Source organism: Marmota flaviventris, chromosome 12, assembly GCF_047511675.1.
Source record: "Marmota flaviventris isolate mMarFla1 chromosome 12, mMarFla1.hap1, whole genome shotgun sequence".
NCBI classification, from domain to species: domain Eukaryota; kingdom Metazoa; phylum Chordata; class Mammalia; order Rodentia; family Sciuridae; genus Marmota; species Marmota flaviventris.
The window spans coordinates 38111005-38136171 of NC_092509.1; the positions used below are offsets into that span (position 1 = coordinate 38111005).

Sequence of the window (25167 nt, forward strand, 5' to 3'; positions counted from 1 at the left end):
ACCAAAGGCAGGGGGTGGGGGGAAATGGAAGATATTCTAGGAAAAGCTGGAAGGACAATATCCATTTCAGAAAGCATCTAGAATAGGCACACATCCAACCTGTGAGTGTTTCCTGTGATGATGTGTATTTGTTTCCTTTCCTGCCCTCTCATTTCAGTTTTCATTCTGGAATATTCTTGATTAAAAAACAAGTAATTAATAGCATGTTCATATCTAGCACTACACACACACACACACACACACACACACACACACACACACACATTCTTTTTTGGTAGTGGGGGATTGAACTCAGGAGCACTCGACCACTGAGCCACATTCCCAGCCCTATTTTGTATTTTATTTAGAGACAGAGCCTGACTAAGTTGCTTGGCACCTTGCTTTTGCTGAGGCTGGCTTTAAACTTTCCATCCTCCTGCCTCAGCCTCCCAAGCTGCTGGGATTATAGGCGTGTGCCACCACACCTGGCCCATATCTAGCTATGTTAACTATTAAGATTTCCCCTAGTTAACTACATGTTAGCTATAATTCAAGCATTTTAGAAGTGCTTAAAGTACAAGTTATGAGCAGTAATCTAATCTTAATGCCATAAAGACTTCTGGTAATAAAATTATTAGAATCCTTCTATTGGTCTGTGTGTAATTTACATAAGTGTACAGTGAGATATTTTTGGACATTCTGTTAGTGAATAACACTGAATACAAAACAACCATTCCTAGAGAGTGTTCTCTTTGACGAACATCAGCATTGAAGTGTCCCTGTGAGAGTGATTGCAATCAGAAATGGAATTTGCCAATTTACCTAACAATAAAAAAATTTTAAGTTCGGTTCCTAATGAAAAGCACAGAAATGGAAATCCTTTTTGGTGTTCCCCCAGCAGAAAGCAAGAACACAGGTGATCTTTCTCCAGGCATTCCTGTTAGGAATGGCAGATGTATGAGAAGGAGCAGACAAAGATGAGAGGTTACTGTCACAAGGGCAATTAGAAAGATAGATTAAAGGTGGAGATTTTAGTTCTTCCAATGAACATGATTTGTAAAACCCAATTTAACTCTGTTTTTTTTTTTGCTGTATTCCCTAAGTGTAGAATAGTCAGTACTCTAGGTGAGCAGTAGATCCAAAAAGATATTATTTCTATTGCTCTTACTATAAATCACAATGATGTTTAGAATCAGAAAATATGTGGAACATATTTAATAAATTACTTGGAATGAATTTTTAAAGTAAAGCACATATTAATTATTTCAGGTTTAGAAATCTATAGAGAAAACAACAAAATATCTGGAATTGGTTATTAAAATATATCTTAGAAATGATGATGTTATAACCCTTATATATCTTGATCCTTCCAGGCAATGCCGATCCTGAAGGCCAAGGTTACTGCCAAGCAGGATTTAGTCTGGATTTTTATAAGGTGAATTTTTTTAGTCTTGCAGTCTCTAATATTTCATGTGGTTTGTTGCTGTTTAACCCTCTTTCCCTCCCATGCCCCTCAACAATAGCAACAACCAATGAACCTTTAGGTACCTATGTATTCATGTTTGGCAATATAAGATTATTTTTCCATTTACTCTTTATTTGTGTTAAGGAATCTATGCACATAACAATTTACTGATAAAACCACATATAATGACATATGTATAGGAATACCAGGAAAAGCAATCATCTTCTTTCCTATTTCCTGTAGCAATTGTTTTTAAATGAAAATCTCAAAAACTCAGGGAAAAATATATTTCTAAAATGATCAGAAGAATCTATAAATTATTTAATCTCTTAGCTGGGACTGATTGATTTGGTTAAATATGAAAATTCACATATCCTTTTACAAAATTAAAAACACAGATGTCTAGTACTAGTACTTGAGGACAGACATTCTAGGGTTTTGAAATAGAAATACAGTAGAAATTTTTCCTCAACATATGTTGTTTGACTGTCTGTTCATTGTATTTTTTGTCAAGACTTTGTTGTTTTGTATTAATTTTTCCCCCACTGGGATTTACAGATTTAGGGTACCAAAAGTGGGACTGTATGCAGTTGAAAATATATTTATATTTTTTAGTCTGGAGAGTTTTCTTTCTTTCCTGAGAAGGGGTTAGGCTTGCAGATATATGAGAAAATAAAGCAGGCATTACTATGGCCTTGAAAAAAAATCAGGACATAATTTTCCTTTTATTATCAAGGCTTTTCCAAAGACCATGCCTGCTAAATCGTACAGCATTAAACAGGCAGATGTTTTGTTTACCAGAGGCAGTGCCAAAATCTGAATTTATATATTCTCAAGGGAGGAAGTTCAACTTACCTGAGTCATATTACCACTCTTTAATCACATACTAAATATTGAAAGGAAATTAAAAGAGGAAAGAAAATGACCTGCAGGCCTCTGATACAAGGACCTCTTTGAAAACTCGTTTTTTAATGAGAACAAATTGTTAGAGCAGTGCTTATTAGCAATGATTTATCGCTCTGAAAGTTTCTCAGTGTTTCTTTTCCAATTGTTGTTTCCGTTGCTGCTTCTGTTTTGTAGAATGGAGACCTCATTGTAGGAGGACCTGGAAGTTTTTACTGGCAAGGTATGTTCTGTTAGCAGAGGAGAAAAGCACATTTGTTGTTACTAATAAGGAGTCAAATGTTGACTTTTTATTACATTAATATTTTATCCTTAGTCATAGTTTCTTGATTAAAGCATCGTTTCAATTTGTACTCTTATATAGAAATGCTATTTTAAAAAATTCTTGCAACTTAAGAATTAATTTCTTCCCCAAGAATTTATTGAAGCTGTGCCAGGTTTTGTGTTAGATGCTAGGAATATAATAATGGGTGAAAACAGATATGGTTTTACCTTCACATAACTGGGGAAAGATACAGGCATCAACTGAATAGTAACATGAGTACCTAAGAAACTCTGATCATGATACACATGAAGAAGTAAAGTGATGTCATGCTGGGGCCATAAAAATAAGGAGGCTTTTCCAGGGTGGCTGCAAATAGGTGAGCTTTGTATTCTGATCACTGGATGACAGGGAGCTGGAATACAGATTGTAATCTACTTAAGGGCCACCAACTCAGGTGCAACCCAGCATGTACCCAAATAGGATGACTTCCTCTAATTCTTTTTTTTTTTTTTTTGGTACTAGGTATTAAACCTAGGGGTGCCTAACCACTGTACCACATCCCCATTTCTTTTTATTTTTTAGTTTGAGACAAGATCTCACTAAATTTCTTAGGCCCTCACTAGGTTACTAATTAGGATTTTTAAAAGGACAGTAGGAGCTGTGTATGGAGTGGCAGGCCAAGGTAAACAGCATTGTCACTGTCCTACAAACAAGACTCCACTGGTGGATTTAAAGAGTGTAAATGGATGGGTTCAGCTGGAGTAGGAAGGTGATATTTGTCCTCAGAACAATGGGAAAGTGCTGGGGAAGTTCATGGCATACTATTATCAAATTCCCATTTTAACACCATCACGATGGCAGTGATCTGGAAAGCTGATTGGAAGTTGGCCGAAGTGAAATATTAGCAAACTAGTCATAAGGTTGTTACAAATTTATAAGCTAATTAAAAGTTTTTAAAGTCAACTAGCTATAGGTTTCAGGTAAACATGTTTGCTTCTTAAGAATAGAGATATACAGATTGAAAAGGAGGAAAAATTTGCCAGGCATGGTTATGCACACCTGAAATCAGGAAGCTAAGGCAGGAGGATGGCACGTTTAAGGCCTGCCTCAGCAACTTAGTGAGGCCCTTAGCAACTTAATGAGACAGTGTCTCAAAATTAAAAAAAAAAAAAAAATTAAAAAGGGCTGGAGATGTGGTTCTATGGTTGAATGCCCCTGAGTTCAAATGTTACAAAAAAAAAAGGAAAAAAAAATGCACGTCAAGAATATGTTACTGACTTAAATCATTTGGGTACCACTCACTGAGTTAGAGAACAATGGAGAAAACAGATTTAGAATGAGTTGGAAAGAGAAGGTGTTGAGTTTGCTTTTGGTTATGTTTTTTTTTTTTTTTATTGGTTGTTCAAAACATTACATAACTCATGACATATCATCTGTCATACATTTGATTCAAGTGGGTTATGAACTCCCATTTTTACCCCAAATACAAGTTGCAGAATCACATCGCTTACACATCCACATTTTTCCATAATGCCATATTAGTGACTGTTGTATTCTGCTACCTTTCCTATCCCCTACTATCCCCCCTCCACTTCCCTCCCCTCTTCCCTCTCTACCCCATCAGCTGTTGTTCAATTCTCTCCCTTGTTTTTTTTTTTCCCCTTTCCCCTCACCATCTCTTATATGTAATTATGTGTAACAATGAGGGTCTCCTTCCATTTCCATACAGTTTCCCTTCTCTCTCCCTTTCCCTCCCACCACTCGTCTCTGTTTAATGTTAGTCTTTTCCTCATGCTCTTCCTCCCTGCTCTGTTCTTAGTTGCTCTCCTTATATCAAAGAAGACATTTGGCATTTGTTTTTTTAAGGATTGGCTAGCTTCACTTAGCATAATCTGCTCTAATGCCATCCATTTCCCTGCAAATTCCATGATTTTGTCGTTTTTTAGTGCTGCATAATACTTCATTGTATATAAATGCCACATTTTTTTTTATCCATTCATCTATTGAAGGGCATCTAGGTTGATTCCAGAGTCGAGCTATTGTGAATTGTGCTGCTATGATCATTGATGTGGCAGTATCCCTATAATGTGTTCTTTTAAGGTCCTCAGGGAATAGTCCGAGAAGGGCGATAGCTGGGTCAAATGGTGGTTCCATTCCCAGCTTTCCCATGAATCTCTATACTGCTTTCCATATTGGCCGCACCAATTTGCAGTATGTTGACTATAGAAATGTTGGGCTGTCCAAGAGTTTTTCAATTAAGAATTTAGGTATCAAGGCTTAAGTTCTAGGAAGATATCTTGGAGTGAAAGATAAACTTACATTATTTGCATACTGGTGATAATTGAAGCCATGCATAAGAATGAGATGTCTAACAAGAGAATACAGAGAATTTAGATAAAATCTTGGCCATAAAGTTCAGGATAAAGTTAGAGTAGAATGTGAGACAGATGAACAACTGAGGAAGGATTGTTTTAAATGGAAGAGACTGGATAATATTTAAAAGCCAATGAGAAAGGTCCAGGAAGATGAATTTATGATAAAAATTTATATAAAATTACTCTTAAGCTTAATTCATACACATTAATTATGAATATCAATTATTTGACATCTTGGTCTTTAAAGATTATTTTGCAAACTGAAAAACATATTTTGCAAGAGAGGGACATAAAATAAAATTTATGTTTATTTTTAAAAGATTGTCTTCTAATTCACTTGGTTAATTTTGCATAATCCATTCCTCTGTCTAAATTGGGAAAATGTTTGATACAAATGATTTGCTATAAATTAGCTCTGGCAAGGGCATATAGAAGCATTTGTCTGAGATATAGAATTTAAAAATTTATACCGGTTTAAGATTATGTTTATAGACCCAGCTGAAGAAAAAAAGCAAAGGCAGTATGTTTGTGGGAGGGAAAGAAGTTTATAGAGCTTTAATTAAAAGAAAATTGGCAAATTCTACAGATATTGTTCAAAAATTCACGTGTAAACACCATTGTCAAATATTAGAACAGTCATTTCGGTCCCAGTGACTTGGAAATATTTATGACGTGGTTTGATGGTTTTATTCTTTCTCCCCCTCCCCTTTTTTTGGGGGGGGGTTGAACTTCAAACAGAAAAATTGTGGGAATTTTATGTGTGAGTTTCTCAAGAACAATTTGGCTTCAAAATTGATGTTAAATATTAGTCTTTTGAAAGCATTCCTCCAGTTTCCTTCCAAGGAGCTCATGAGTACACTTCTGCCCTAGATGTCCATAAAAGATGTGGAATGCAAAGCAATTATAGTGGAAAATTACTATCTTTTAGATAATCATGTACTCCAATACAACCATATTTCAAGACTTTCAAGTGTGACTTTATTTGGAAGAGATTAGCAAAACTTCTTATCATATCAATATTTGTGGCCATGGGTTCCTTTATTGCTAAATTTCTGGATCTCACTGAACCTAGCTCCTTCCTACTGTCATAATTTTATTCTCAATATATTTTAGCATAAAAAGTAAATGACTCACTGATCATGTTATTTCTTCCTTTAACTTAACTGATATGTTTACAATCTATTGAATCTTACTTATACTCAATCTAAATTATTTATTTAGATTTACTGTACATCTATACTTTGCAAGATTACAAAATTTTATTAAAATGACAAAGGAGACCTTGGTTGTCATGTCAGATATCCTTCTAGCAAAATCATGTGACCTTAGAGAATGCATTCAAGTGCTCTGAGCCTCATCTTCCCCTTTTCTAAGAAGCTATATAAGGCTAGATGATTTCAAAGTTTCCTTCTAGCTAAAATATTCTAGAATAAGAAATTTAATTATATAAATTGAAGGCAAAGGGAGTATGTATGCTGGAAGCAACAGGAAGACATAAAATGTTCATGTCTGGTCTTCTGTGCAGCTATAATCAACTCTACCTTTCAGTTCTAGTGGCAGGCGGGAAAATTTATCATCAAGAATGCAAGTAATTCCATGGTAACTTTCTTTTTTTAAATTATTAGTTGTTCAAAACATTACAAAGCTCTTGACATATCATATTTCATACATTTGATTCAAGTGGGTTATGAACTCCATGGTAACTTTCAAGGATCGTGTGTGGTTCTGGGTCTGCTGAGGGCCTGCCTCTTGCATTCATTCAGTTAACATATTCATTTGTCTAAAAACAGGTCAAGTGATCACCGCCAGTATTGCAGACATTATCGCAAATTACTCATTCAAGGATATTCTGAGGAAACTGGCTGGAGAAAAGCAGACCGAAGTGGCTCCAGCTTCCTACGATGATAGTTACCTTGGTGAGATCCACTGCTCAAGACATTTTTTTTCTTGAAAGAAAAGCAGATTAAATATAGATGTTTATTTGATTCCATACTTATTTGATGTCATTTGTCATCTTCTATAAGTTTCCTTTCCTTATTAGAATAGATGCTTAGCTCCTCTCTTTAAATACAACTACTTTTTTTTTAGTCATGTTGTATACTTGCATAACTTGAGAAGCTATTTTGTTTGTTTTTGAGCAGCTCTTCTGTAGGATCCATAACAATCTTTTGCATATAAAATACTTTGCTGATAGTAGACACCATGTATTTGCAGGGCTGCTACCAATGTTACAGGGGCAACAATGGTTGCTGAGCCACTGTCCAGATCAGCAACAAGAGACTTTCCAGCTGCTCGAATATTCTCATACTTTATCATATGAAAACCACACAATATCATTTCATGACTACTCTTTCCTACCTTTGGTATCCCAGTGGTATTTTATTTGCTTGATAAATTTGAAAAAAAAAATTAAATGGTAGTTATGTTTTGTAGGAACAGCTAGCACCTCCTCTTGGAGCTAAGTGAAATTTCTGAAAAGTAATTACTAAAGGAATCAGGAAGCATGCTTTGTTAATGATCAAAAGTAGCAAAACTTGAAAAAAAGGTTATCTTTAAGAGTATCTGCCTAATCATGATGAATCAGCAGCTCTTAAAATGTAACAGCTGCCACTTACACATACAGGTTGATTATGAAGTGTTCATGTTTTGAAAATTGACCTCAGAATCTGATTTTTTTTTGCCAGTTTCTACATAATGTTGGTAGTAACAACTATTGTGTATCTAGGACTTAGTATGAAAGTATTCATAGTAGTGAGATTACTTTTCCTCTTTATTGAACCACGAGCTTTTATTTCATAATGTTGATAAAGATTTCTAAATAAAGGAGTACTGTCATTTTTTTTCATTTCTTTCTAGATATATCTCATTTTTTTCATTTCTTTCTAGATACATCTCATTTTTTTCATTTCTTTTTAGATATATCTCATTTAATCTGATTACAGTTTGTTTCTTTTTTAAAACAGGATACTCAGTTGCTGCTGGGGAATTCACTGGAGACTCTCAGCAAGGTGAGAGACATCATTGAACTTAAGTCATTTTAAAAGCATGACAAATAGGTAAACTGGCATTAAAAGTCCTTTTGTAAATATGTTTTCTTTGCTAAATACAATATATATAAATAGAATCCCAAATACATATGATAATATTTTTGCAGAAAATATATACATATTTGGTGTAGCATTTTCCATCACAACAAATTTAATAGGAATTGATATAAACCTTAAGAAATAAAAATTAGGGCAGTCATCCTATGTTATGAATGAAAAACGTACAGAAGGTTAAATGAATTAGACAATAGCCATGCCATTAGCAACAGACTAAATTTGAGAAACTAAGATCCCTCTTTTAAATTTAACTTCTAAGATCTCATGTAGTATATGTCCAAAACTACACTCCCCACCTGACTCCTATGCCTCATGCCAACATTACTTCTCTCTTTCCCTTTGGATATGTGCAGTCCCAAAATAACAGCACAAACTAATGCCTGTTTTCGTGTATAACAAGCATTCGCCTGCCTTCTATCCTTTCCTTTCCTTTGGCTGTTGTGTCTGTTTTCAGTCCTCTCAGTCTGTATCCATCCCCACCTTCCAGTGGCCAAGTGCTTTTATTTATTTATCTTTTTAGGTCAATTTTAAATGTCATCTTCTCCAGAAATCCTTACTTAGCCTCCTTCTGTAAACTCCTATGTCATCTTCCTTTTCTCTCTCCTGTGGGATTTGCCATTCATTAGTCAAACGTGTGTGTGTGTGTGTGTGTAAAGTGTGGAGCATGCAGAGGTGAACAAATGGCCCTTAATCTCAGAGTCTGATAGATACTAATGAACAAAGAATACCTAATTTGAAATTGTGCTAAGTACCATGATAAAGGCCAATCTTTGCATTCTAAAGTGTGTAAAAAAAATGGAGTTTTCAAGGAATTCATTTTGACTGGCTGGACTTTGATACAAATAATGAAATAAGATTGGTTTAGAGAAAAGGGACTGGCCCAGATCATGTTGGGTCTTGTAGGTCATGGAAATGATCCTAGAACTTATGCAAAAAACAGGGGAGAAGCCACGAAAGGTTTAAGTAGAGTAATAATTATTATCCAATTATACTTGTGATTTGAAAAACAAAACAAAAAGAAAGGAAAGGAGATTAACCACAAAGGCTGTTTCGTGTGTCTCCTTGAAGGCAAAATTCATATATATATATATATTTTTTTTTAACTGGGGATTGAACCCAGGGGCACTTTACCACTGGGCTACATCCCAGTCCTTTTTATTTTTTTATTTTGAGACAGGGTCTTACTAAGTTGCTAGTTGTTGAGGCTGGCCTCAAACTCACAATCCTCCTGCCTCGGTCTCCCAAGTCACTGGAATTGCAGGCATGCACCATTTTGCCCAACATGATTTTCTTTTTCTTTTTTCTTTCTCCATGGCATTTGAGCACTTGTTGAAAAAGCTGTCTAAAATAGTACTCTGACCCAAGGAAATTAGTGATGCTGCACATCAACACTTCCTCAAGAAAGATGGCAGAAAATAAATAGTGATTTTCCATTGGATCTCAGGAATATCTAGAAAATGTATCCAAATTATGAGGATATCTGAAATAAAAAGTACTCTGAAACCATACTGCAATCAGTTCACTAGGTCATTATGAATCCAAGGCTGTCCATATTCACTGTTTACTTAATTAGACACCAGGGACTTAGAATGCCATGAAAAAGGATTTGATGTCCTCTACATGAAGGGTTCTTAATATGGACTCTCTGGACTGTTGAGTGGTCCACAGATAGGCTTCACTAGTTTTGAGCTCTTAGACATTTTATTTATATATATATATATATATATATATAAAATATAAAATATAACATATTATATATATATTTATATATACCATATATATTTATGTATGACATATATATTGTATCTAAAATTTATATAAATATATATGTAAATATATATTTATAAAAATCTCAAGGTTTCCATGTATGTGAATTTTTCTGTTGAGAGGATGCATAAGTTTCTTTCCACTTCAAATGTGTTCATGACTCAAAAAAGACTAAGAGCCTGTGATCTCATTTTGGAATCAGCTGTGGTGGACTAAGACCCAAGAAAATGATCTGAAGTTGACCCTTATCCGGAAAGTAATGGAATATGGAGAAGGAACATTGACTTGACGGTTCTTGACTTCTACTCAATAACTATGGCCTCCACAGTGACTGAATCTTCCTAAGCCTTGATTTCCCTATATATCAAAATGGGATATTAATCCCTCCTCTTTAGAGGTTAAGTGGTATAAATATGAAAAATCACATGGTATATTGCTTACTCAAGAGAAGACATTCAATGAAAGTCTCTTTTCTGCTTCTCACTAGACACAAATTTTCAGGTCAAAGACCTAAATTTTTCCTGAACATATTGCTGATATTAAGAAACTTCTGAAGGTTTCACCATGAGTTACTGGAATAGATCTAAGAAATTTTCCCTTCCAAGTAAAAATCTGTGTAGTTGATTGACAGTTCTAATTTGCCTTTGGCCCTAAGTAATTAAATTTCCTAATCATTTACAAAAGATTATAAACATCTTTAATCAAAATTTCATTTAATAGCTCCTTAATGATGTGGTCATGGGAGGTTGCAGATTCCAAAGTTACTGGGTGTCATGATTGATTTTGGGGGAACAAGATTCTAAAAGTTTGTGAGATATGAGAAGTAATGGTTGCCCTGCATCTCAAATGACACAATCCCCCTGAATCTGTCTCAGTTGACAGGTCTGACCCTGAAATCAGTCAACTCCATTATATTAGACTGTGGTGGGTTCTCAGTGTCAGGAGGATCTAATTTATATCCCCCCACAAGACGTCTGAAAAGTGGACGATATCCTACAAGTGCTAGAAGCTTCCTTGGCCAGAACCTTATCTTGTCCTCCTGTTGCTCTAGGTAGACTATTCACATGCTCTCTCAAGCTAACCCCTCTGCTTTGTCCCTTTTGCTCTTGTCCTCAGAGATGAAATTCCAGCAAGTCTTGCTTTTGTATCTTTCATAGAACCATTTGTCCTTTCTCCTGTGTCATTCTCACTACCATCCAGTCATACTCTTACTTCTCCCATTGAAAACAAAAACATCCACTTGTCCCACTTCCACCTGTGGCTATAGCTAACACCTGTATTTCTCTGCTTTGAAAGGATTGTCACTTTTCTCTTCTGGTATTCTCTGTGTGACAGTTCCTCAGTTCCCTTGTCCTAAGCCTCGGCCTCTTGATCTGTGCTGCTTCTGATCTTGTCAGGCAAACTAGTGGCCTCCATGTGTCTGTCTCATCTTCCCCGAACCTCAGGAGCACTGGACAGCTTGGATTCCTCCCTCCTCATCTCTCCACCTGGCTTCCCTCTAGGTCCCTGGTAGCTCTTTCAGTTCCCTCGCCTCACTGAGTGACCCAGGAATAAATCCATGGACAGTTTCTACAGAATTTGAGTTCTCTCTGGGTGATCTCGTAGTTTTTATTTCTCCAGCTTAGACTGATTTCCAGGAGCATGGATCCAGCTTCCTACTCCACATCTGTAATAGAGTAGCCATCCCAAATTTGATGTGGTGGTATGGAAGGCCTTCCCTTCCCTCAGAAAGAGGTGCTGCCCTCCACTGTCACACTCCCAGCTGGAACCTAATGGCAGCGCAGTCCCCTAAGTTGCTCAAGTCAAATACCTTGGAAGTCAGCCAGGTGCTCTTTCTCTCACCAGGTCCAATCCACAATCCAATCCTGCTAACTGAACCTTCAAAATAGAACCAGAATCAGACCACTTCTTTCATGTCTTTCTTCCTGCGTATTTTCTACTCTGATCCAAGTTTCCATTATCTCACACCTGTATTACTGCAAGAGCATCCTGCCTGGTCTCCCTGCTTCACCCTTGCCCTCCTACAGTCTATCCTAAGTCCAGAAATCAAACCACAATTTCAAAAACATAAGTTAGATCATGTACCTCCTTTTCTCCCAATGAGTTCCCAACTATAACCCAAGTCTTTACAATGACCTAAAAGGCTCTCGTCATTGGCCCCCATCTGGTCTCATCTCCTGCTCCATTACCCATCACTGGTTCTATTGAAGTCACTGTGGCCTCCTTGCTATTCTTTGAATAAGTCCAAACGCACTTCTACCTGAGGACCTTTGCACTTGATGTTCCTTCTAACGAGGACATACTTCTGCCAGATATCTACAATATTTACTTTTTCCTTTTCTTTGGTCTTTGCTCCAATGTTACCTACTCACTGAGTCTCCCCTGACTACACTAATAAATTGCAATCCCTTCCCCATCCTAACTCCAACACCCCATCTACCAGTTCATCCCTTAGCTTTTCTCTACTACATTTATTTTATTCTGCTATGCCATTTAATTGATTCTAGTTTTTAGGTGATTGCCCTCTCCAACTAGAATATAAGCTCCCAGAGACCAAGTCATTCTGTCTGTTTTATTCACACTATATCCCTACAATCACATGTACATATTTGTCAACTGGATGAATGAGTTTACATATGAAATATCTAATGTCTGATCTAAGTGAATCTTCCCTGGTGATTAATGCTAGCACCATACACACCCAACTCTGCTGAAGCACAGAACAGCAGATATATTTAATGCTGCAATGAATATGTGCTGTACCTTTAGGAGCAGTTTTGGAGGATGGGTAGCAATTTGGATAGAATAGGAATCTATTCCATTGCCTCTTTTCTTTAAATTATACTAAATTTTAAACCCTAATATAAAAGATGGTTTAGATTTATATAAATGAGAGCTAGAAATAATAATAATTATCATTATTATTATTTATAATCTAACTCCCATAGATTGTAGGTAATTGTGGAAAACTAAGTTCAATGATTCAACTCAGGTATATGGCGGACCCATGACTGCAACCACTGTTTTCTGAACCTACAGCGAGGCCTCTGTCTACTGGAATATACTGCCCTCTCCTCAGAGTTGTCTGCTGTACCATCAATGCTTCCTCCCTGAGATGTGCTTAGCTACCTTGTTGCCCAAAGGCTGCTGCCAACATTCCCAAGAGGCAGTAAAATTAAATTAGCATCTAATTTATGATATGTGTTTTTTTTCTTAGGTGATCAAACTTTGCATTTAGTTTTAGCATGTTAGTGTCATGGGAACTGTACTTCTATACCAGCAAAAGAAAAAAAAAAAAAGTCCCCAAGTGACTATTGGCAAATTAGAATAAAAGTTTCAACCTAGAAATCACTTGCAGATTTAAAAAGTCTGGCTGATGTTCTAGAAACAGAAGTGCATGCAGAATGTTATGAAAATTCGAAAATCTCAAAGAAAAACTTGCTCTTATGTTTTCTATTGTCTGTAAAGAAACAAAGGTTAATGAAAATGTAATGCAAAAATCTGATTTTGAACTTTTAACACACTACCCCATTTTGAAAATACTGTCATTACCACTTACTTACTATACAGATTTAAATATACGTGGAATTTTCCTTCAAAATTTCTATTTTATCCCCAGAATTGGTTGCTGGAGTTCCAAGAGGAGCACAGAATTTTGGATATGTGAGTACTTGACAATGCATTCTAGGATATTTCTTGTTTATGAAAAGAAGTGTTTTCTTGCAATATATTTTTAAGTCTTCAAAATTTTTCTTCAATAATGAGTGCCTCCTATTGATTCATGTTGTTTGCTTACTAAAATAGGAAGGAAAACAAATGAGGCTAAATTTGATCAGATCCACGTGCAGGAGAAGCTTCATGATTTGTGGGACCTAGTATAAAATGAAAATGTGGGGCAATTTTTTTTTTCAAATAGCCACAATTATCAAAGATTTTTGAATTGTTAAAAATTTCAGGGCAGCAACAACAAAGCATTAAACTAAGGTTGGATCTGGTGGCGCCCAGGGCCTTATGTGACTACATAGGCGACACACCCAGGAAGCTAACCCTATCTGTGTGCACAATTGAGGAATGTTGTAAAGGCTTCCATTGCTACAATCAGCACTTTAATGTGTCTCATACAGTAGAAATAATAAATCAACAGTGATTTCACTAGGACATTAGTTTGCTAAGTTCTGAGTTCTTAGAGTAGCATAAGAACAGAAATAGATTTAGACAAAAATCCTGATTAATAAGTTATCTGACTATCAGTTTACCTATTCTCAGTGGTCTTGAATTCAACTATTATTTCCCCACTTACTTCAGTAAGCATGCATATTCTGAAAATATTCTAGAGTTAACTACAGACAAAAAGTTTATTTGGATTTTTCCTTTAGGTCATTCTCGGGGACTTGCAGTTTTGTTTTATATATAGCTAACTCTTATTACTTATTAAAGCTTATTAGTCTTCACAAAAAAATAAATTATTTTTAAGTTGCATTTTTTTAAAAAAACAATTTCTTTAGCTTTCTGTCAAATGATCTATCTAATTTCTCTGATTTTAGGTGTCAATCATTAATTCTACAGATATGACCTTTATCCAGAATTTCACTGGTGAACAGGTAAAGATATTTTAATATGAAATCATAGTATCACTCAGTGCTAATATACTTTAATACTTACATCATTTATTCATTCACTCAAAAAATATTTAATGAGCATCCGATATATGTCAGAAACTGATCCGGGCACTGGAGATACAACAGTGCAGCTGAAAGATGAACCCAGCTCTTCTGCAGCTGTGTGTGGGGTACAGCAGGATGGAAGAGTTAATTTGCAATCAAATAAAATGTTCATGATAATTTCTGATAGTGATCAGTGATAGAAAGAAAATAAATAGCTAGATAATTAAGGTGTGGTAAAGGATCTCTTAGGGTGGTCAGGGGATCCTCTGGGGGCAACATCTAATGCAGAGCTAACAACAGCTAATACTAAGACACTCAAACATCTGACATGTCTGAGAAGCACAGAAAAATCTCCAGTATCTATACACAAGAGAGACAGAAATAAAAGCCAAAGATAAAGAGGGGCAGGGACCTACCCCATGAGCTTTATGAGGAATCCCCTAGTTTCAACTTATTTTTTAATAAATTCACATTTGAAATTAAGTGCATGCTTTGAATCTGACATGAACAGCCTGTATTAAGCTCCTGTCTTTCAAGACGACATAAAGATAAAGCCCTTTAGAATATCTCTTCCTTGAGGTGGCAAAGAGAGAATCCCATGTTCCACTTAGGATGATCTCTTAGTCACTTTATGTTGCAATTTAAAATGAGTTAATTGAGGCTATGCTAGAATGGACCAGGGTCTTAATGAAGTAACTAAGTAATTACTGGTAATAAGTGGCTGCACAGGTAGAGCTGGCACTGCATGTTGGGAAGTAGTTGTATCTACAGGTCCTCAATAACATCGAGGAGAAAAGCTCCCACAGACAGTGTGAGGGTGTGTATGTGTGCATGTGTGTGCTTGTGTGCTTGTGTGTGTCGGAAAGAATAAGCTAAACACCTAAGAACCCAGTAATTCAGGACAAGAGATTGCAATATTAAGAAATGCAAGTAAGATTTCTTCTGTTTTCTGAAGATATTGTCAGGGCTCTAGGAAAGGAAGAATCCTAGAAGAGCAAGCTAGAACATGTCCTGGTGTGTAGGACTCTCAGAGATTCTCCATGCTAGCCACTGAGCCAGGCTTGCCCAGCAAGGCAGACTACCCTCCTTAAAAGAAAAACCCCACTACCTGCCAGGATCCAAAACGGTCTTGGTATATTGCCAGTGATGTTTAGTGTACCTGGTGGTGAGCTCTCAGTACCTCCTTCCCTTTGAGAAGACAGTGGCAACTCTGAGGTCTCATCTTATTGGTCACTGCCAATGGGCCTGGACTTCTGCTGCTCTTGTTTCCTGTAACTGAAACCCTCTCCTGAGCCTCAGTAGTATATGGGGTCTTGAGAGCCCTTTCCTCCCAGAGACTACCATTGCTCCTTTCCCACTGTCATTTCCTGAGGTCCTACTGTGAATGGGTCAATTCCTGAAGACAGGATGCTACCACCCTCTTGACCAAATATGGTCGAGGCCACAATTTATCTCCCACCCTTCATGTTCCTGGGTATTGTGACTGGTGAAATTTGCCACATTTCTTCAAGCACTGAATTGGGTACTGCTGTCTGAGAGGCATGTCAAGAAAATTGATTAGCAGGTTTTTAAATGAGCAGAAAATGATTTTGACATCTTGTTGCCAAAATGTGGGGAGTCAGTCCACCTGTTACTCTGAAATTTTCCACAAAGCAGTTCACATTTCTCATGATACTCTTTCAGAAGTTATGGAGGAAGGAGGCAGGAATGGCAGTGAAGTTGGATGGGTCTGTAAATTTTGAACAACTATAACTAAGGGCATTTGACCAATGTGTGCTGAGTGCATGTATGGTGATATCACACAGAATCCCACGTTTCAAAAGAGAAAATGCAGAAAGTGTTCTTTAACTAGATCTCTTTTTACATGTTTATCATTAGAAGCATTTTAACATTGCTAAATTTAGTCCTTCTGTAACTTCTCATCTTCAATACCACCTAGTTTGATAATCTTAAACCTCAGAACTTAATGCATACATGATGAAATTTCTCTGAGCAAAGGCTGCACACATCACACAAGGTATAAGATTTGCACTGTTTATGTTTGGAATAAAGAAAAGAAAATGAGAACTGAGATCATGGGACACTTGGTAACTTTCGTGTTCTCTCCCTCAGCAAAGAGATTTTGGTACCTGGTGCCTATTTTGGTCCAAACATTGCTTAAGTAGAAGAGAGAACTAAACTGATCATTCTCTGCCTTCCATGGACATACACTCTAGAAGTTGATTAGCTTAGCAGATGGCAGGAGGCTAAATCAATTGAAACTTCAGATGTCAGACCATGGAAACTACATTGACAATCTGGAATGATCAGCCATATCTGAAAAGACTATATAACTCCTGACAACCTAGATTGAACAATAAAATATCAGAGGGAAAACACGGGGAGATTATGGTACCCCACTTACACTTGTAGAAAAGATTCAGGAGCTTTCATTGAATATGAGCTCATCATAAAATTGATACTGAGATGTAGGTTCCTCCCAAATTAAAACTGCCCTTATGCTTTAATAATATACAGGGGCCAAAGTAGAGATTAGCAATCCCACTTAACTCTTCTGTTACTGTACTCATAAGAATCATCCATTCTTTGTTTCCACATGTGGCATCTCTAAGAAAGAGGGGCTGCATGGTGATCCATCTGAAAACATTTGCATACAAGGCTTCATATGGAGGTGGAATTGGATTTGTTCTGTGGGATTCAAGATTACAGAACTAGGTGGGATTAAAGACTAGAAGTTATGAAAGGTTGCATGAAGCACAGAACATTCTAATCATTGTGTTCACAGATTGAATGGGCTGATTGTGAAGCCTAACCAGAGAAGGATGTCCAAGCAGATGTCAGGGTTATTATGGGGAAAATTATTCATCGGGTCAGAGTGAGACTAAATGACTCCGACAGTCAGTCCACATCCAAGGATTTAAGTGCAAAAATGTATCAAGATAAGATGCATCATTCAGGAGTAATTAAGAGGTGACTATAAAAATGACTTTTTGAACACAAAATATGTCATTTTTGATCTTTTTTTTTTTTTTTTTTGCAGATGGCATCTTATTTTGGTTATAGTGTTGTCGTATCAGATGTTAACAATGATGGGTAAGTTTATAAGAACCCCCCTCACACTCTATATACTATGGTCATCCATAAAGATGGGATATTTTTTCTTCCTGAAGTATATCCTTCTGTACTTCCTCAAAAACATAGAGGCTCCCTTGTTTGAACTTTTTTTCTGATTCAGGACAAGAGGATGTATCTAATAAAGAATTCTGTCATCCTATTTTATGTCTTTACTGAGATTTTCCACATCTGCCACTTCTAAAAGGGGACTACTTTATTTGGTTTTATTTTTAATTTTATGAAGTGAATAATCCTTGGCCACTCAAAATCCACATCCATTGAGGAATTTGTTCATTTTCTCTTCGGTCTTAAGAATTTTCCCCCTAGAACGTGATGCAGTCATAACACATTTGCACAAAAATGAACTTTTTTCCTCCTGACATTGCTTTAACCAACTATTAGCAACATCCATGGGGGAGATGAAATAATAATAATGCTATTTTTCTGATGAGGATAGTAATTACAGTCAAGCTTCGACCAAACAGCACTATTGCATTATGGTTGCTGTGACATCATTACTTCAAAAATAAATGATTATTAAACACCCCTTTATTCACTATAAATTCATAGATCATTAATAAGATCTTTAAGTTGAGATGTATTGAGTATCCACCCAATAGATACTTTGCTTGTTGTCCCACACATTGTTCTCAATGCCCAGAACACTGTACAAAGTTGAAGAAATTAGTCTGGCTCTCTGTTCTCAGGGAGCTCACAGTTTGGCAGAAAGGAAATATCTGAAAACTCCTATCACATTCCGGAATCTGGACCAAGTTCTTTAAATAGATTTTTGATAAACATTTTCCTGTGACCTTTGTATAGCTAGAAATGTACTTTCTATATTTTGTTGTGGCATATGATCAGAGTTCATTAACTTGTATACCTCTTGGAAAATATCCCTTTATTATCCTTTCATTGAACATTTATTTCTTGAGACTCTATTATGCCCTGGTTCTGGGTGCAGAATGTAAAAACTTCATGAAATTATGCTAGAGTTGGAAAAGTGGGAGCCACACAGGAAAAAAAAAATAAGTCAAATACAGAGAGTAATAGATGGTGATAAGAACTCTGTAGAAAAAGCCCCAAACGCAAGGACTGAAAGCAACCAAGATGTCCTTCAGTAGGTGGGTGAATAAATAAGCTGTGATACATCCAGACAATGAGATTTTATTCAGCTCTAGAAAGAAATGAGCTATCAAGTCAGAAAATGACATGGAAGAACCCTAAGTGCATATTCCTAAGTGAAAGAAGTCAATGTATAGAGGCTACATGCTGTATCATTCTAATTGTATGACATTCTGGAAAAAAAGAAAACCTATAGAAACAATAAAAGATCAGTGTTTGCCAGGAGTTTGGGGGAAGGCAGAAAGGGATGCATAGGTGGGGCACAGGATTTTAAGGGTACTGAAACTATCATAAAAGATACTGTCACTATGCACTTGTTAAATCCCATAGTATGCACTACAGCTGTGGTTGATAATGGTGCACGAGGGTCAGGTCATTGATGGTAACAAAGGCACCACTCTCATGGGGGATGAGGGTGGGAAAGGCTATTACAGGAGAATGAGTAATGTGAGAACTCTGTACTTTCTGCTCAGTTTTATTTGACTCTAAAGCTATTCTATAAGATAAGGTTTATGAATTAAATTTTAAAAGAAAACAGAAAGGAGTACTAGGGGACTTTTTTTCTTTTATCTTTTTTATTTTGATTCTTTGGTGGTGCTGGGGATGCTAGGCAAGTTCTCTCCCACTAAGCCACATCCCCAGTCCCATGGATGTAGTTATTTTTCTTATGCAATCCTTTTTTTAATTGATTCTTTGTGGTTATATATAACATTAGAATTCATCTTGATAAAATCACAAAAGTGTGGAATGTAATTTGCTTTACTTGAGTCCCCAGCACTTCCTCCTTCCTCCCCCTCCTTTCTCCCACACCTCTATTGTATTGATCTTTCTGCAATTTATTTATAGGTATTTTTAAAATCAGTGTCCTGTGGATATGTTTGGTGTTGAGACTCACTGTGGTATGTTCATGGATGTTCTTGTGGAATTTGGTCAGATTCACTCCACTGTTCTTCCCTTATCCTGTCTCTCCCTCCTCCCCCCAACCACCTGCTCTACTTTACTGATCTTTCCTCTAGTTTGATGCAATTCCCTCTCCCTTTTTTTCCCTTTTGTCTGTCTCTATTTTTATCCCCTTCCCTTATTTTGGATTAACTTCCACATATCAGAGAAAACCTTCACCTTTGACTTCTGGGGACTGGGTTGTTTTACTTAGCATGATGTTCTCCATTCCCATCCATTCATTGGCAAATGCCATAATTTTATTCTTTTTTAGAACTAAGCAATCTTCCGTTGTGTATCTGTACCACATTTTCTTTATCCATTCTGTTGAAGGGCACCTCTGTTGGTTCCACAGCTTGGCTATGGTGAATTGTGCTGTTATAAACAGTTTTACATGAAGTACATGGAAAAAACCTCAGTGATGATTACAGTGGAGAAAGGACCTAAAGGAGATAAAAAAAAAAAAAAGGAAGCCATTGATGACGTAAAGGGGAGGAGTGTTCCCAGACAAATAGTAAAACGAACAAATTTCTGGAGGTGGGAGCTCCTGGCATATTTGAGGAACAGCAAAGAGTCTCAGAGAGGTAACAAGGGGGAGCCTGATCATAAAGGTGCAGAGGCCACTGCATTCACCACAGATTTACATAGTGCCACCCAGACTCTGCCGTGAACTAGGATGAGTCTGTCTCCAACAGGGACACTGCATCCTGTGAGCCCTGGAGGATTCCAAGGCAGGGAGTGGCCTGCTCAGACTCTGGTTTTCACAGGTGGGTTCTGTCCACCTGGTCAAGTGCCACATGCCAGGGCACATGGGACAGGGTCTTGGACCCATGCTGCAGGCATGGAGGGAAACAGAAGTAGTTACACTCTGGATAGATATATTTTGAAGGTCTAGTTCAGTACCAGTTTTCTCCTGGAAGCAGTTTTAACTTAAAATCAAATTCCCTTAATCTCTATTTGTCTGAGTGTAAAGAAAAAGAAAGACTAGATGCACCAGTCAAGAATTCCAACACGGACAGACTGTAACTGTCATGGAAGGCTGTCAATAACTTAGGAAGACAATTGTTGAAGAAGAACTTGGAGCCCAAATGCAGCCTGTTCTTCAGGTTTATTGAACCCACTCTACGGTGAATACAAAACATCAGCGATGGCCTTTCAGATGTGCCTGGATACGTTTCTCTCAACAGAAGAAGGTCCCATGACTACAGGGACTTTTCCCTGTGAATGCTCTGTGGCATTTTATAGGGCACAGATTCATTCCATGTGTGCCTTTCCGGAGGCCACTCCTGTTTTGAATCCCTGCAAATTTTCCCAGGTTTCACAATATGCCCTGGAGGGTCCTCTTTCTTTCCTGGAAACGTCCTCAATTTAGACTATAGCAAAGTTTTGTGACAATGTTTATAGTAAATATTTTTGCCATGCTACGAACAACCAATAAAAAAAAAAGAAAAAAAAAGAAGGACAAAAACTCATGAGAAAAGGACTTCACTGGCTTCCTGCTGATCGAAACAACATGATAATAACAACAGAGGAATTTTCAAGTGATAAATTTGTTCTTTCTTGATGTCCCTATAAAAACTGCTGTGCACACGACTTCTCTTTTTTATTAGGTAACATATTCCAAATTCTTCAGACTGCATGAAAAAATAGGTCCATTAACTTAAGGTTGTCATTCTCAAAAAGGTGAGGTAACCAAAGGTGCTAATAACTTAATGTTGCCATTCTCAAAGGTAAAGTGACCAAAGGGGATAATAACTTGCTGTTTGTAATTACTCAGATATCTCAAATTTAAATTCAAGGTCCTATCAGAAATAAATTTATTTTGGAAGCAATTGCAATTGGTCAAAGAAAGATCCCAGATAAAGATAGGTAGCTAAAATGAAATCTGACATGAAAATAATGGTATTGGTAGCATATAAAGACTTAAGAAAATCACTGGGCCAGGTCATTGTTCATGGTTCAGAGGAAGACCCCCTCAAACACACACAGTTATGGGATGGAACCAGACTTTCCATTCTCCAACTGAGAAAATCAAGTATAATTGTACACGAGGCTACCTAGTGAACATCTTCAGGCAGCGTGTATTCCTTATCAACTATGCAACAAAAACAAGGTCCCTACAAATGCTCCAGCATCTCAATATCAGGAAAAAGAAAGTGTCATTAAGTAAAGTAACAAGTAAATGGGTGGAGATTTTCTCCAATATTTTTTACCACAAAATAAATCTTCCAGTATTCTGAGTGGACTCCAAAAATTTAGACCAAACAATTGTGTGCCTGCTGGCTGGGAGATGATACTGTCAAGCCTGTGATGGTTTTGAAAGTACAGTGTAAACAAACTGGCAAAATTAACTTCAGTTTAGTTATCTTACGGCAGCCAGAACTACAACTCTTGTCAATGTAAACTTTGCTAGAAATTTCTAGACAAACTCCTTAGCAACAAGTAGGGATGGTATTTTTCATCCTGTACCCAAGGAAGCAATCTGTTTTGTTTTGGTTTGGTTTGTTTTTTTTCCTTGAGGCTTTTGAATCTTACAGCATTTATACTATTTCAGATATTCACAGAATTACAGTTTAATTCATTGGACATTTATTTCCATATGCCTATTGTTTCCAGCCTCTGTGAGGCCAAAAGCAGATAAATTTACATAGATTCATAGTAGTTTGTTAACTGAGAGCAGTTTAGAGAAATCTGTTTGAAAGCAAGAAGCTTTGGGTGGATATGGCTTTATGTTCGATTTAGTACAAGTATGATCATTTGTCCAAGATATGTCATTATGATCGAATTAGGTAAAACATTTAGAAAGTTAAAACATAAAAAGGCAGTAAGTTAAACTAATTTCTATAATGTAATTATGCATAATTCTTATATTTGTTCTTGCCTGTCATAAATCAATTAGATTGATTAGATATCAACTCTATTGTACAGTCTACTGATCTGCATTCTTTTAATGAATAACTACATTCTGAATGTTAGTCATGGAACTTAGCATACAAAAAGAACTACTGGGAAAAAAAGAAAAAGAAAAGGAAAAGTTTATATATTAACTCAAACCATTAATAGCAAATGACTGCTGAAAACTTGAATTCAGATTCTTCCTATTGAATATTCTCATTGGGGGTCTGCTCATACTTTATCATAATATTTGTGCTTTGCTTTTGATGAAAGTGTTCGCAATGTTCTGTATCAAATGACGTGTGAAAGATAAGATGAGTTTCACATGGTATGAGATTATCAGAGTGAACTTAGACATAAAAGTGAGACGAAAATAAAACCTGTATAAAGGCCACACTGAGTTTGACATTTCCGATAAAATGAAGTTTAAGTACACATCCTACTTTTATGAAATACCTTCACAAAATGACTTAAATCTTGTCCAAACAACCAACATGACCCAGAGGAAATGGTACTTAGCAGAACCACATCATTAATATTCTTTTTGCATCATTGTTTCTTTTAGATTAAAATATATTTTAAAAATCTCCTCTCTCTCTCCCTCTCTCTGTGTGTGTGTGTGTGTGTATCCTTTTAGAATGGTACCCAGCCCACTATACTCAACTACTTATCAGAAGTTCAACAAAAGTCATCTTTACTAATAAATATTTTAAAACTTTACGCTTGAATTGGGTATATTTAACAAGAGGATGTGGCAATTTTTGAAATAGCTTAATGGCACACATAGTCTACGGTGGTGGTTTTCCAACAATTTTTTGCCTGTGGTTTATAATACATTTGATATTACAAATCAGTACACACACATGCGCACGCACGCGCACACACACACACACACAACTGAAACGAAAGTTTCGCAAGACAATATTATCTTTATTATGTATAAGGCATTTACTCTGTCGTCTATTATTGTATGCAATTTCATTTTTTAAAATGCTGGCAGAGACCCATTATGCTGATTTCATAACCCACTAATGAGTTGCAAATCAAGGTTTTAAAATGCCAGCCTAAACAATAATATATACCATGATTAAGTGGTATTGCTAATACAATACTAAGTCCAAAACACTCTCTGAGGCACACTGTACCAATTAAATCCAAGACAGTTATTGTGATCAACTCTATGAGAGCATAATCATAAATTAAGAACAAATGCCTCTTTGTCTTCTTGGAGGTTAAGAACATTTTAAGACAGTTAAGTATCTGGGGAAACATATTTCTAAGAAAATAAATCAATGCTTTCATATTACTTCTAAAATCCAAGGATTCCATGGATGTGCCAGACCTTCACAATGATAGGTCTAATAATGTCCAGTTCTAGAATCTGATGTTCACAGTGAGGAAGGTTTTGAGCCAGTTGTATGAGCCCTGTGTCATGTTTGAACTCTCGGAGACCAATTGTATGGCTTGTTCCTTCTCTACTGAATTAAAACATGACTTTGCTAAATCTGTGCAGTAGGGAACCAGCGACATTGGATCTTACCCTGAGGAAGGAGGCACCCACATAAAACTTAGGTGTGTAACAAATGCCTCTTCATATGGACAGTAACAATGACAGAGACAGGCAACTGAGGCTCCCCCTAAGGAAAGGCCAGGCACTGGAGGAGCACAGATCCCTGCTCTCCTCTCATCTAGCAGGACAGCAAGCAATGTGAGCAAACCTAAAGTTCTGGGTTTACAAGTTGACAGGAAAACTGAGTAAGAAGGACAGAGAGCTTCCCTATAGTCCCTCTTCTCCCCCTTCAGTTCCCCATTATTAGCATCTTGCATTGACGTGGTCCATTCGTTACCATTGATAAATTTACATTGACATATCAACAAAAGAGCATAGTTAACATTAAGATTCACTCTGTGTTATACGGGTGTTGCCAAATGCCTACCAACGCACAGCCAACATTAGAGTACCATACAGAATTGTTCACTGTCCTCAAAATCTGGTGCTCTTCTTGTCATCTCCGTCCACTCCCTCATCCCTGGCAACCATGCCTCTTACTGGTCCCATAGTTTTGCCTTTCCCTGAATGTTAGCTCTTTGGAATCATAGAGTATGTAGCCTTTTCACATCGGCCTCTTTCACTTAGTAATATGTATTTTCGGTTCCTCCTTATCTTTTCATGCCTTCATCACCCCTTTTTTTTTAAATTACTGAATCCTATTACATTGTATGATGTACCAGTTTGTTTATTCATTCACCTACTGAAGAATATCATGGTTGCTTCCAGGTTTTGTCAATTTTGCTTTAAACATATGTGTGCAGGTTTCTGTGTGGACATACTTTTTTTTTAAAGATTTTTTTAATATTTATTTTTTAGATATAGGTAGACACAATATCTTTATTTTATTTTTATGTGGTGCTGAGGATTGAACCTGGTGCCTCACGCGTGGTAGGCGAGTACTGTACCTCTGAGCCACAACCCCAGCCCGTGTGTGGACATACTTTTTAAACTCATTTGGGCAACTACCATGGAACATAAATGTGAGATCACATGGTAAGGCTATATTTAGCTCTGTAAGAA

General features: G+C 36.8%; 1 protein-coding gene across 1 annotated transcript in view; it reads left to right on the forward strand.

Moving 5' to 3' along the window:
• Window positions 1–25167, forward strand: part of Itga8 (integrin subunit alpha 8) — a 169335-nt gene that overhangs the window by 36136 nt on the left and 108032 nt on the right. Inside the window, exons 5-11 of the mRNA XM_027928445.2 lie at window positions 1353–1414; window positions 2525–2570; window positions 6778–6903; window positions 7951–7995; window positions 13478–13521; window positions 14403–14459; window positions 17563–17615. Of these exons, the coding sequence (XP_027784246.2) occupies window positions 1353–1414; window positions 2525–2570; window positions 6778–6903; window positions 7951–7995; window positions 13478–13521; window positions 14403–14459; window positions 17563–17615 (433 nt within the window). The remainder of the gene's footprint in view (window positions 1–1352; window positions 1415–2524; window positions 2571–6777; window positions 6904–7950; window positions 7996–13477; window positions 13522–14402; window positions 14460–17562; window positions 17616–25167) is intronic.